This window comes from Scomber scombrus, chromosome 13 (genome assembly GCF_963691925.1).
Source record: "Scomber scombrus chromosome 13, fScoSco1.1, whole genome shotgun sequence".
Classification (NCBI taxonomy): domain Eukaryota; kingdom Metazoa; phylum Chordata; class Actinopteri; order Scombriformes; family Scombridae; genus Scomber; species Scomber scombrus.
This window is the reverse complement of record NC_084982.1, coordinates 15,292,553-15,307,305: the sequence shown is the minus strand read 5'-3', so window position 1 is coordinate 15,307,305 and position 14,753 is coordinate 15,292,553. Positions and strand designations below refer to the sequence as shown.

Below are 14,753 nucleotides of genomic sequence, written 5' to 3'. Positions count from 1 at the left end.
AATCTATATTTATATCTATGGATACATAATATATATTGGATGTAATTCCACCCTGGTTTGTACCAGTGCAAGACAAGTTGGTCACGTCTCTTTTTTTTCTCTGGCCTCTCAATCAAAGACAGTGAAATGAACTTCCTGTAAGGTAGACGTAGTATGTAATTAGCAGCTTTCTCTTTCCATCTTAGCTCCTTTGTGCCAAGGTGATCAATCGCCTGGGGGACGCCTGGGAGCTGGGAGAGCAGCAGGAGAGACTGTGTGTGTGTGTGTGTGTGTGTGTGTGTGTGTGTGTGTGTGTGTGTGTGTGTGTGTGTGTGTGTGTGTGTGTGTGTGTGTGTGGAGGGAGGAGGGGAGACTTGGTCTCAAAGCTAATTGAGTGTGTTGAGGATTATGAAGGCCCTAAACTGGATATTAAATAATGTGTGGCCCCTCTGCTGTCTTTCGGTTTCAGGTGCAGGTGCAGATGCGGCGGGCCATGAGTGGAATACTGAAGAGGAAATTTGAGGAGGTGGAAGCCTCCTCCTCCCCATGCTCTTCCTTGCGGGAGTCTGATGATGAGGTCTCCTGCAGTGAGAGTGGGGATAGCAGTGACAGTGTCAACCCCTCTGCCTCAGGCCCTTTTACCCGTGAGTGCCTTTGCCTTTTAAATTCATGCAGTGTGTTCAGTGTGGCTAATGTTTTCTATTGACAGTAGGTTGATGTAATCATTTCTTCTCAAGAAAAACAAAGCCAAAGCTCAGAGGTGATTTTTAATCAAGACAAGTATAAAAATTGTGTAGCTTACAATCAGTGCAAGATGCAGGTCAAAGAAAAGAAAAGCTTATCAACTGTAATATACAGCAAGTGTAATATGAATGCAGAGTCATAGCTAAAAGGGGAGAGGTGAGGCTAAGTATTGGTTAGAGTCCTGTGCTGTAATAAAGAGGATGGATGCAGAGTCAGCTTCCTTCATTTGGAGCAGCATCAGCATGCAGACACAGCAAGATGAAGGAGCTGATACTGTCTCAAGCTGCGTGCTACACTATTGATACTGTACATGTAGCATGCATTAACTCTCTAGGAACAGCATAGGGATGGTTGACAAGTCGCTGACTTAATCATATTTTACTTTTTAATATTACATTTGGAAAAAAGGCTGGATGAAAAAGACTAAAATGGACCAAATGAGAAAACCCAGTTTTTAAAAAGCCATTTTAGTTTACTAAGATAACGTCACAGCTGAGGTTCTGTAAGGTACTTACCTGTTCTGCTTTTTAATTTGCAAACACCTTAAGAGCTCTTGCAACTGAGAAATTCCACGGTAATTCCTGGCATGAACTGACGTTGTATTAAAGAATGCAGTCGTCTTTATCGAAGATAAACCAGCCACAACAGATTTTTATGTAGGTTCAAAAGGACACTGAAGTCATCTCTAAGGAGTAACACAGTGCAAATGTAAATCTTAGAGTCAAAGAAATGAGACAGAACGTAAGTGAAATAGATTATACAGTGGTAGTTTAGTAATCCTTTGGGGGATTTTGAAAGCATCCAGATAAATGCTGCCAGAAAATAATGGGATTCTTAAAGAACAAAAGATTTGGTCTGCATGTGTATGACTGTGTTTATGTGCACAATTTGGCTATTTAGTGATGGGTTTTCTTTAATTAAAATATTTTACCTGAGAAAACAAAAAGGTTTTTAATTTTTATTCAAAGACAATAACAACAAATTTGTGTTTTGACAATGTAGCATTTTTCTTGTCTGTGTGAATGACACAGATGAATGTCAAAGAAATTGTCCTGTAGAGAGACATAAGTAGGGTGCTGTGTCCCTGCAAGCTGAGCTTGGCCTCTGTGTCAGCTGCAGCTGCTGGTAGCTGGGGGCTCAAGGAGGACAGCTAACAGCGACAAGGGAGCTGTGCACTATAAAGAGGGCCCTCCTGTGAATTGACATGAACATGTATAGTGATTGACTATCTTGGCGAGAGAGAGAGAAACAGAGAGAGATGAAACAATTATGTCCGGAGTGGTTTTACATCCAATGCTGTTATGTTAGACAGAGGAAGAAACAAATCTGTAATGTGTTTGTTTTTTAAATGTCTGAAAAACATTTAGGTCTGGTTCTTGCAGTCTTTAAAGGGTAAAGGAACACTAAGCCAATTACAGCTTGCAAAACTGTGAAAAATACCTGTGAGTCGCTGTTTTAATATAGACATCTAAAAAAGAAGCTTATTATGTAGGACAAAACATCTGTTAACTGTTTTGACACCAAATACGAGCTGATAGCTGTTTTGCATGAAACTCGGCTCTGCTCAGTATGTCGACAGCCCTACATCTGTAATGAAATGTATTGTCCCTTTTGCGTGGGGTACAGAGCTGTAGGAACCAGATGGTTTCTATTTGTCCTGTCTGTCTGATATGGGGTGAGCGCTGGGAACGCTGCCTCTGTGAACGAGTGCTCTTCATCTCAGGGCCAGGCAGGGGATTATTTATGCTCCACTGTTGCCCTGCTCTCTGTCCCTCCCTTTTGGAGAACTTTCCTTAAAAAGACACACTGAGGACTTGCATACCAAGCGAAAGCACAGATATGTGATAAAATCCTTCCCCACAAAGCTGTGTTCCAAGATATATAAAAGCTGGCTATAAAGCTGGCAAAAATGAATTTCTCATGTTTCAGACATTTAATGACAACACTTAAAGCAAATCAGTATCACACATTTTGCCATAAAGATGTAACTTTTCTTTCAAGGCTTTACATAGTCCTACAACTCTTCTACTCCAAGATGACAGTACATATACAGTACCAGTCAAAAGTTTGGACACACTTTCTCATTGATGTGAATGGGAAAGTGTGTCCAATCCTTTGACTGGTACTGTAAATGATGCTGATGTACAAAATGGAGATTTAATTCTTTTCATATGAGATTAATGAGTTATCAAAACATAGTAAACAGTTTACCACCAAGAAGACAAGATTTCTTTGCCATCTTCCTTTGCAGCTGACTCAATACTGATGAGGGAGAAGCGGCTGAGGACGAGGCGGGTGCATTTTGAGAATGTGACAGTGTACTACTTCAGCCGGCGGCAGGGCTTCACCAGCGTGCCTAGCCAAGGTGGTAGCACGCTGGGCATGTCCAACAGGCACAGCTGGGTCAGGCAGTACTCCCTGGGAGAATTTGCCCTGGAACAAGAGAGGATCCATAGAGACATGCTCAGAGACCACCTGAAGGAGGAGAAACTTAACTCAATCAAACTCAAGGTAAATGCTTTGCAATCTGTGCCTGAATAAAATCAAGGTTACCTGTCTTGCTGTACAGGGAATTTTATAAGCATTATGTAGGCCTATCAGATGTGAAGTCTTTGTTTGTAATTAGCTAATTTTTTCCTTCATAAAAAAATACTTTGTTATGATTCTCTCTTGTTTTCAGCTAACTAAGAATGGCACAGTCGAGTCTGAAGAGGCCAACACGCTCACGGCAGAGGACATATCTGATGATGACATTGATCTGGACAACACAGAGGTGGACGAGTACTTCTTCCTGCAGCCTCTTACCACTAAAAAGCGTCGGGCACTGCTCCGGTCCTCTGGTGTGAAGAAGATTGACGTGGAGGAGAAACATGAACTGCGGGCCATCCGAATGTCCAGAGAGGATTGCGGCTGTGATTGCAGAGTCTTCTGTGACCCAGAGACCTGTGCCTGCAGCAATGCAGGAATCAAGTGCCAGGTAAATCCCATGACATGCAATGTCTTATCTTTTAACTTGTAAACAGGAAAACACACTGTATATTTAAAAAAGGTGCAGGGATCAATAACTGATACAGTACATTAAAGGGTGACCTATGCTGATCTTTTTTGTACTCACATAAAATCATGTAATTATCACATTAAGTAGTCAATCGACTGAAAATAAAACGACTGCACAATAAATGCTATGCTTTCTTCAGGTGGACCGTATGTCATTTCCATGTGGTTGCACAAAAGAAGGCTGCAGCAATTCAACTGGGAGAGTAGAGTTTAACCCCATCCGTGTTCGGACCCATTTCTTGCACACAATCATGAAGTTGGAACTGGAGAAAAGCCGTGAGCAGCAGCAAGCCTCCCCCAGCAACGGTTACCGCGGTGAAACTAATGACATGGGAGGTGGAAATCCTCTCGTTCAGACCCAGCACAGGTTGGAGTACTCTTTGTCAGACGCCATCCCACAGACAGCCAGCATGCACCTGCAGGCCGCAGAGGAGATGGAGGAGCCGCTAGATGAGGAAGACGATGATGAAGAAGACGAGGAGGAGGAAGAGGAGGAGAATGAAGAAGACGATGAAGAGGATAGCAGCAGCGTTTTCAGCGGACTGTCTGACTCCAGCACTCAGAGCTTAGCAAACAGCGACTCTGAGGATGAGGAGGAAGACGATGAGGATGAGGAGAAGTCTGAGAACTTTGAGGATGACATGACAACCCCGTCAGTGTCTCACACTAAGGTGGTCCCTTTGTCCTCCGTGCTGTGTTACAATGATGGCTCAGTGGCACATGATAACCATATGAACGGAAACTCTTATTTAATGAACTCCTCAGCTGAGTACTGTCAGCTGGGGAGCTCCAGTGCCATCTCCAATGGCCAAACTAGTCAACCCCGTGAACCCTACGGGGAAGCCTTAGCATTCCAAGATCCAGTCAGCACGACCAATGGTAGCCTGCCCCAGGGACCCTTCAACATGACTGCTGAGCAGTATACAGACTACCCTAATCAGGCTGAGGAACAGTACACAGCGAATCACCATTTTTCCCTGACAGGTGCTGCCCCAGCCACCTCTCTGACCTGCTACACACCTGAGCAGGAGAAGAAGGTGATCTCTAAAGCAGCTTTTGTCGAGCAGCCAGAAAACCAGAGCCAGACACAGTTACAAAACTACCTGAACAATAACACCCAGGGTTCCTACAGCAGCTCTATGACAGCTGAACAGCCACAGGAAGATTCCACTGTTAATGGCCATTCTGACCTGACCTTACTAGCGAACAGTACCAAGAATCTCCCTTTACCTGATCATTGCCCTGAGGTCACAGCCATTTAGTGGGGTCTCATGTTTTTAAAGTGTTCTTTCATTATTGCATCTTTACTTGAGAAAAAGCCTGACCAAGTGCTACTTTAAGGGAACATATTCATGGCCTTTTTGCATTATCTGACCTTAAATTTCAGAGCAATTTACAGCACCGCAGTACATTTTCATCTGTAACTATAACTACATGATTGAAATGTTTTTGAGGAAGTATTCACTCTGATGTTTCTCAACCACGGTGTGTGCTGAGCTGCAAGATGGAAAGATCAGAAACATCAGTTATGTCATGCTGTGCAATGTATCTTGTAATTTCAGATGTGAAGTTCTAGTTTTAAGGAGATATTGTACTGTAGATGGAACTTTTCAATGTCTACTATATGTCAAATGTGCAAAAATGGTTTATTGTCAGTTTATTTATTGTTTTGGAATTACATGTATACATATATATTGTAAAAGTTTTGATAACAATACGCATGCTGTTTTGGGAATCCCAGTAACATTTAGGGGAAAAAATGATTGCCATTGTTTTATATAAAAAAAATTGTGTTGTACATTTCTCTTCTTTTTTGTCACTATTATATGCTTTTCTATGATTTGGAAAAGCATGAAAAAAGCCTGAATTCTTATTTGTATGTTTGGAATACAATATCAATAACATAAAAGGTCAGACTTCACAGCCTTTTGCACTTATGTGTAGGGGTCCAGTGGCATGCAGTTGGTTTTAATTGATTAATACTTGAACAGTGGAAAAATGTGGCCCCTCACATGTTTTTCTTTCCCCTACTGTTCACTCTTAGACTAACATGATAATGTAGTGTCACTACAAATGAAGATTTATTCTTTGAATCATTTTGTTGATACAGGGATATTAATAAAGTAGCACTTTGACATATCTCCAAAACTATGAGAAACTCTATGATTCATCATAGACAATGGAACACCATCTTCTTCATTACATTTGCATAATAGGCTTCATTTAAAACTTTCCATAAATTATATGTATTGCAGAAAAATTGTGATCCCAAATAATGTGTCAGTATTTCCTTATGTAACTGGTTATGAGATTTCTGCTTTTGAATGCAGTATAAGCTACATTCCACTGTCTAATAAATAAGATGTTTATCTATGTGGCTCCAGGAATTATGCTGATTTGTTCTATTGAGGTGTTACATGCAATAGTTTCACACGTAATTTTCTTATAGAGAGGACCCCTCAGCAAAGTGGATTGAGATTGTTTTTCATTGATTGCCACACTAAATATTATATTTAAAAAAGCACAGTTAGTTTCGTAAAATCATGTGCCACAGTAATTGTATATGGGGGAAACAAATGTTCAAGGTTGACAATCAAAGCTTATTATAAAAAAAATCTAATCAGTAATTAACAGCCACACAACATGAATAGTCCTATGAGCCATCGAAAATGACTTAACAGCCAGATATGAATGAATTGTTTACCAAAAATCTGTAAATAACCTCATATTTATAACATCACTGACACTAAAGAAATTAAAATGACTGCTCAACAACTGGGAGGCTGCAATAATCCAGTAAAAAATACTTTAATTGCAAAAGTTTTTTTTACCTTGAGCTCTTTGCTCGTGCATGAATACAGATATTTGTCCTTCTAAGCTTGCAAATATCTGCCCATTCATTCTAATCAGAGGGGGTCAGTACTGGTGTTTTGGTGGTTCTGTGTGGCTGTTGAGTAGCTTGGACCTCTCACGCCATCTCGGTGGTACAAAAGAAGTGTGCAGACTGCTTTCAGGCAATCAGTGGCATCAACATGGCCTATAGAACCGATTAATTGTGCCAAAGCATACAGTGTGAGAACGGCTAGATACAATGACACTGCATCCAGTTAAGAATCCTGTGTTTGACTTTTTTTTCTTCCAGTATTTATTATGAATGATATATTAAAATGTGTATTTATTGTGGTTTACTAAAAGTCTGTATTGAGTAAATTGCTTCTTAAAATTGTCTTTTGTTTCATGCTGGTTGTGAGTTGTAAAGCTTCATGTGCCTGATTTATTTAATTCTATTTCATATTCCGTGAAATGCATACGTTTTGCACAAAAACGGTAACTTTATTTTTCTTCATGTTTGATTTCCAAATGTAGATAGGGACAACTTCATTTTCAGTTGTTTCATTTTTAACATGATTTTGAAATAAATGTAATAAATCTTTGCTCTTTTGATCTTAAGCTCGTATGATGTAATATTCCTGTATTTATGTACACATCATGCCACAGCATTGATAAAACACATTGTGCCAGTAGAGTCACCAGTATGCTTACAGTTCAGTTATTTCTAAGTGCAAGGCGCCCTCTGCAGATCACAGGGAGAATTGAGACGAAAAGAATCTCAGCACTAACCAACTGCATTTATTGAGCTCAAAATAAAGACATCTTAATACCAAGGCACTCTTAACACTAGACAGTTTCCATTTTAGGCAATCACACACATTCGATTTGTTCCTCATCCAGTCAAAAAACACAAAGTCAATTACAATAACCCACTGCCATCTAAACACTAGTGCCTGCACCAGAAAAGCATTATTGAACTCCTGTTTAGATGCAGAGCCAGCTTTTTAGACACCTCAATGTAAATACATTTGATCAACAAATAGGGTCCCTTGGGTGTATTAATTTTACATAAAATGTTCCCTTTTAACAAACACCAGAAAATAAACTTTTAATAATGTTGGGAAAGATTGCAGCAATTAAGAGATTTGAAGAGCAATACTTTGTACAAATCAGCCATGACTGCATTCATATTGCTCATAAAGAATGAATTCTAGGCCAAATAAAACTTAACATAACATAAACATCCAAACAAATTTTTAAACTGATCAATCTTCATTCGTAATGTCTCCGTAAAAAATATAAAACCTTTATATTGCAAAAGTTTTCTGGTCTTAAGATTTTGAAGAAAAAAACGTACTACCAGAACTGATTTAAATAAAACTGTATTAACTGTAACACTAATCTGAAGGTTGCAACACTGTAAGGGCCACTATTCTGCATCAACAGAAAAACTGCAACAACCCAACCATACCACCACCCATTCCACCAGCATAACCCCACCATTTTTCCCCAGCTAGAATAAAATTACATCCAAGGCACTGGACGGAGCCAAATAAGTAGTCTTGTATTATTAAAAAAAAAAATGTAAGGGATGATGCATCAGGTTTTCACTTTCAGTTTCTTTGGTGCTACATTTATTTTGCTTTAGATTTATGCATCACTGGAAAAATCAAACTTTGTTTTTGAATACTTAATACTGCAAGTGTTGGTTGTGTAGACTGTAGTGAAAACACCTCAAACACAAAAGAGGCACTTGCCAACACAGTGCATCTTCATTGTTCAAAGAATCTCAGTTCACAGTCTGACTGGGAGCATAGTTTCAATGCTTCCTTCCAGCAGTGGCACACTGTGGTTTCTCCTAACATCCAAACTTTCCAGCAGCAGCAGTTCAGTTCTTCTATGTATAAAAATAAATTAAGAAACTCAATGTTGTCAGTAATCTAATAAACCCTGCATGTTAACTGCATACAGTATAGTATAAAGTGGTAATTTGCACACTCAAACGAAGGACCAGAGCTGGTATCTGTCTGCAGGGTTGCAGATGACAAGAGAAGGATGCTCATTACGGGCACTCAGACACATGTTCCATCCTGGGATGTGGAATAACTGGTTCTAAATGAAGAAAAAAAAACACAAAACTATGACTTTCCTGAAAAGAAATCTGAAATCAAAAATCATAGAAAAAGCAAAAGAACAAACTCACATCCTTCAATTCCCATTTCTGCTCTGCTCCTACAAATGTTTTCCTGCCTTTATACTGGCAGTCCTCCAGCTTCACAGCCCCCTCTGCCCCGTGCAAACACAGCTCCTTCTGAATATTGTGTCTAATTTCGTGATGTGTGGAATACTCAAAATACTACAGCATGGGGAAAAAGGAAAAATTGCATCAACCACTGTGATTACCCTAAATAACATTTTTTGTCAATCAGAGATAGCCAATGTTTTCTTACTGACCTGGTTTCCTCCCAGTCCATGACATGGGTACATGATCAGCTGTTTCCCCCCCTCATTGTTCTCTCCAGCATCCAGACATGAGTCTTTGCCCACATTTTTCACCTACAAAGAAAGAGAAGGAAAGGGCAAAGCAGTGAGAGGAATCAAAATGAAAAGCTAACATCCAGTGCAAGCTGTTCAAACAACTTTAGTCCCTGGAGTGCTTTCAGTGGTGTCAAATTGGAACTGCTCAGTACCCTCTGGAGATCCTAAGTGGAAACCCTCAGTGGCTAGACAGAGCTCTGAGGTTTGGAAAGAGGAGAGCTAGTGGTGGGGTGTGTAATCTTACTGAGCCAAAGCGGAATGGGCTGAGATCAGGCAAGAAGACCTCTGGATAGACGTTCTTTAAATACCAGGAGAAGCTCTTGCACTGAAGCCGCGCACGGAGGTCCATGCGTTTGGAGATATCTCCAAAGGTCCTCTGTTAAAACAATGGCAGGCAGGAGAGAAAATCAGATCTTTCACATTGTTTGTCATTGCTGGATACTAATAACACCAATAATGTACAGTTATGCTAGCAGCTTTGTGAAGCTGTACTCGGGCATAGCAATATTTTAAGCTAACTGCTTATATCAGCATTCTAACATGCTCACAATGACGAAGCTGGATTGTTGATGCTAGCAGATATAATGTTTACAATTTCAGTTTAATCGAGCACATTACCATGCTGACATTTGCTAATAAGCATTAAACTCAGTCCAGCTGAGAATTATGGGAAAGTCATTGATTTTGCAGGAATTTCATTATTAATCAATGTATTGGACAAATTCAAATTTTGACCTAATGGTGGAGCTGGATGAAAAGTTTCAGGATCACCAAAGTTATAAGAATTTGAGTATCCCAAATCTCACTGTATTAAAAAAATTAAAAAGTATGACTTTGCAATTTTAGTATTCCACTTTGAAAATAATTTATTTAACTTTGAATGTTATCACCAATTAATGTTTAAAGTTCATACCATGTAGCTTTGCTCTAATGATAGATTGTTTAACAAATTAACTGATTGTAACAATGTCACAGACAAGTACTGTTCTTTTTAAACTGTGACATTAACACCACATTTGAAGGGATTTGTGGGCATCTCATGATCTTGAATAATGAGAGCACTCACTGTTATGATGAGGATGCTACTCACTCTAGAGCACACTGATTGCTACTACAGTGGACTCCTTGAAGCTGTTGACGACGGCATGTCTGTTTGAAGCCAGCGGGAGAGGACTGGCTCACTCTGTGAGGTATAGCCTAAGGGAGCTCTTTATGGCACCTATGGGACCACGTTGAGAAACGCTGAGAGCCTGTCATTTACTAGAACTGACTTCCTTCAGACCTCTTTTTCTCAGTCGGTTAACAGCTATCAGCCTCTAATAGCCTCAAGTTAGGCTTTTCAACTAAATGATCTACTTCTCTCCATTTCAAAGAATTCTACAGAGTTCATGCTTTGAGAAATACAATAGTGAAAGGTTACCCAGTTAAAGTCTAATTCTATGCTTTTCCCCCCAATTGAGGCATACAGCTGGTTGTTGGATTTGCTCAAACCTGTCTACAGGGGGGATAATGAGTGGTCACTTAGCTACATATGACCATGAGCGGTAGATGTGAAAGCTAATACTGAAACAACAATTTCCTGCTCGCTGAAAATCAGCAAATTGAACATCTATGAAGATCACAATGGTAAAGAACACACAGTACTTCATTGGTGTATTAAAATCAGCAGTACGTACATCTTTGGCCATCTGTGCGGCTTGCTGATTACGACGGTAGAAGATCTCCTTGTAGTCGTCCATCCAGACCTCAGCCAGCCGTACCTGGTTACGAGCAATCACTTGCGTGCCCTTGGGGAAGGTGTGGGGGCTCTTAGTGCGGAAAACATGGCCAACAATAGAGCAAGGGATTATCTCCAGCTGTCCACCGCACTGCCACACCTGCAGGTTATTGGTCAGATAACAAGAAGAGATGCATAATGACACACTGTTGGACACACCTAAGCAGCCATTTGGATACTTCCAACAGGCAAAAGGCCTCAGTGACAACAGAACAGCGGCACATCCAGAATGACAATTTAGTAATGTCTTACCCTGAAAGACATTTCAATATTCTCACCGCCCCAGATTTGCATTTCCTCATCATAGCTTCCAATATGGTAAAAATATTCCTTTGAGATGGAGAAGAGCCCACCAGCAAATGTGGGAGTCCTGTAGAGAAATGTGGTTAAAGGTTTTTAACTATTTCACACAAAACTATATAAAGTTGATATTCTATACTCATGCACACTATTTGCATACTTGATAGGGTATGTTTCGTCCCTCCTCCTTTTTTTCTCATGATCTGGGAGACTCTCCCAGCCAAATGACAGGCCCCAGTCAAAGTTGCCCCGGTTGTGGTTCTGGCCATATGGGGAAGGTTTCATGAACTCAAAGGTATTGAGATCAATAGTAGTTATATCAGGACTGACTACTACAGTGGAGTTCTCTGCTATCCTGGCCAGCAGAGGTTCCAGCCATCCATTAAAACATTCACCTGTTAACGAACACGAACACACACACACACACACACAGACACACACACACACACATACATACATACACACATACACCACACACACCACGTTGTGTCACATCATCACTTTTAACAACAACCACTTAACAGCTCATTTTAGATTGTTAATGCAACCTGTTTTCATGTGTGAGTGATGTAAGTGGTGTCGACTAACAGTGGGCGTCTAGAAAGGTAAGCGTGTCACCAGTGGCTACAGAGGCACCCAGCAGCCGAGCAGTGATGAGTCCTTTCCTTTGTCGTTGGCGGACAACTCGCACAATGCTCAGCTGCTTCAAATACTCATCCAACTCATCCTTTAACACATCTGAAATTATGGGACATACATGAGACATAAAGTTACAGAGGTTGAAAAGAACATTATGAAAAATCAAATGACATAATATGAGAGTAAATGTTGCACACAATCTTATATAAACAGTCTCATATGAACACATTCTTAGAATAAAGGCTCACTGATTGCTGTGGCGACAAATTGATTAAATATTCAAAGTCCTTAACCTGGAAAATAAAATTCAAACAGGTGGGAAAAGGACAAAACTGGTTGGCTTTCAAGTCTGTCTGACCAGTTTCTGCACTACAGTTTCTGTATTGTTGTACAGCAGGGCTCCATCTGTGGCTTCATCCCAACAAATAACTTAATTTAGAGTATCAGATGGATTGCATTCCGTAAAAACCTCTTTCCTTTCCAGGGTTTTGTTTTTTCCTACCTATCAGACCTGTTTACAAGAGTTACTTCTGACTCATGTCTAAGCACAACTACTGCTAATTCCTCTTAGGAAAGTATTCACTAGCAGCCCCTCTTCTTGTAACCCACTTCATGGGCTACAGTAAGAGCAGGAGCTCCTCTCTGCAAGTTTTGTGGCACACCAAAGAGCTGCCCACCCAACACGCTGCATGAAACCAAACCCAAAAGAGAGCAGGGCGGTCCTGAAGGGCCCTTTTGAGTTTTACCGTCCACACTGGCGTCGTCCACAAGGATGATCTCCTTGAGGAGAATGGCAGGGGAGGTGTGGAGGACACTGTATACTGTCCTTAGCAGAGTGCTCCAAGCCTCATTGTGAAACACAATTATCACGCTGGTGGTCGGCAAGGGGGGGCATCGCCTGAAGGTTTGCTCAATGCATCTGCAGCAAGAAGGAAAAAGAGCACAAAGATTTGACTGTCCTGTAAAGTGGCACAATAGTCTAGTTATTACATCTGCAGACTCTCCCCTGGGGGGTGTCCATTTCAGCTGTGCCACCGCATGTGTGGCAGCCTTTTGAAATACCTGCCATATCTGAGTGGGAGAGATTTTGTAATTCCCTCTAATAAGATCCAGTACACGGATAGGCTTTATGTCTGTGTCATGTACTGACTATGTACTGACATGTACTTGGACTCACATGTACTTGGATATAGTGTAATTAGCCAAACATAACTGTGCTTCTTCCTGAACTGGCCACAGTAACTGGGCAGACATACTGAAACAAAGTCTTAGTCAGAACAATCATCTCTGAGGTTTCTGCCTGAGACTTCCCCGAGTTGCAAAAAGCAAATATGATGAATTTGTTTTGGGTTAGACAGTCAGTTTTATATTACCCAATCTATATTACACTAATCTATGTGGGAATCTTTCAGTGACTTTACTTAATAGACTGGTGTATTGGCCCAGTATGCAACTTAAAGTTCATCCTGTACAACATCAAAGCTGCATTTACACCCACTAGGTGGTGCAATCACATGATGTCTGTGATTTATAATCATGTGGAAAATAAATTGAAGATTATTTGGTTAACTATGATCACTAACACCATCATCTTTTTGTTCTTTTTTTGCAAAATTTGGGTAAACAAGAGATTTTCTTTACAGGTTTATCAACAGCATAAAGACTAGCCAACATACTCTGGTGGTCTCGTGTCTGCACCCAGGTCTCTGCTCAAGGAGATGCGGTCGCTGGCGTAGAGGTTAAAGCAGTGTTTCTCTTCACCCTTCTCCTTTTCCTTCTGCTCTGCAGGGCTCAGTGAGTCTGTGTTGAAGGGCTTCCCAGCAGCTCCAGGAGCAAGAGGGTTCTGAGGTGGTCGCTCCAGGGCTGGCCTGAGCTCAGCAGCAGTGTAGTGACCCGGCAGACAGGACATGCTGTCTGCATTGTCCTGCTGACGTACAGGAGCTTTGATCTGCATCTTTGGCATTACATCCCTGAAGTTATTGACTGCTCCCATCACCATGCCCAGCATGGCATCCCGCTTCACTGCAATCTCTTTCAGCCAAGGGTCCTCCTCAGGACTTTGGCTCCCAACTTCCCATTGTATGAATAATACAAATGTGACAAAGACAAGGGCCACTAAAACCAGTTTCAGTGGGTGCAGCCGCCTTCGGAGCACTCTGCGGAGAACTGTCATTCTTCTTGAATGGAGGGCAGGCTGGTTTTAGACTGAGTTTCAGCTACAATAAATAAATACATAGAGTCAGATGTTTTTTGGTGATTAGATACCAGTAAAGCAGTTATCACATTTTTACATTCACATTAGGCTAAAAGCCATGTCACCACATCGTGTACTATAAGCAACTTTTTGTGGTATTTGAAATCAAAACATCTGTAATCATTATGTGTAGCAGCTCTTGGTGAAGTTAACAGTGGTGAGCTACTATCTACAAATCACGCACAAACATTCTTTGCTCGGATTCCCTTAGAGAAAAAGGACCACATACCATATGAGCCGCTGAACTACAGATTCATGTTAGAAAGTTTCAGATTGTTCCTGTAAAATCCAACGAATAGCATCCTCTTTCCTTTGACCGGAGACCCTCTTTTGTTACGTGGACTCCAACTAACTCTTTGTTTTTCGTGAAAACGAAAAGAGATTTGCACTTCACAAAACTTCCGTCTCGTTGGATCCAGGTGCGCTCCTCAGGTAGAGGGAGGAGACGTGCTGGTGCGCTTGCGCAGAGAGGACTTCTGCGTGTCATGATCCATACCTGAAACACAAATCACCGTCCGATCCCGTCAAGCACATTTGACTCTGACACTGTCTGCCTTAGCTCGTGGAACTTTTAAGATATTGTTTTCAATAATCACGTGCTGAGTATCCGAGCATGTTGATAAAAACATGAAG

General features: G+C 40.9%; 2 protein-coding genes across 2 annotated transcripts; one reads left to right on the top strand and one right to left on the bottom strand.

Annotated features, from left to right (window-relative positions):
- The first annotated feature begins 460 nt into the window (after nt 1–460).
- Nucleotides 461–5,042, top strand: csrnp3 (cysteine-serine-rich nuclear protein 3). Its single transcript, XM_062432045.1, has 4 exons — nt 461–623; nt 2,975–3,234; nt 3,404–3,700; nt 3,921–5,042. The coding sequence occupies exons 1-4, from the start codon at nt 461–463 to the stop codon at nt 5,040–5,042; spliced, it is 1,842 nt and encodes a 613-aa protein (XP_062288029.1).
- A 3,568-nt stretch (nt 5,043–8,610) lies between these two features.
- galnt3 (UDP-N-acetyl-alpha-D-galactosamine:polypeptide N-acetylgalactosaminyltransferase 3 (GalNAc-T3)) lies at nt 8,611–14,039 on the bottom strand. The gene is made up of 10 exons (XM_062432022.1): nt 13,543–14,039; nt 12,613–12,785; nt 11,816–11,965; nt 11,388–11,622; nt 11,180–11,297; nt 10,827–11,027; nt 9,395–9,526; nt 9,067–9,168; nt 8,816–8,968; nt 8,611–8,724 (listed from the first exon to the last, which is right to left on the bottom strand). The coding sequence occupies exons 1-10, from the start codon at nt 14,037–14,039 to the stop codon at nt 8,611–8,613; spliced, it is 1,875 nt and encodes a 624-aa protein (XP_062288006.1).
- Nucleotides 14,040–14,753: the final 714 nt, after the last annotated feature.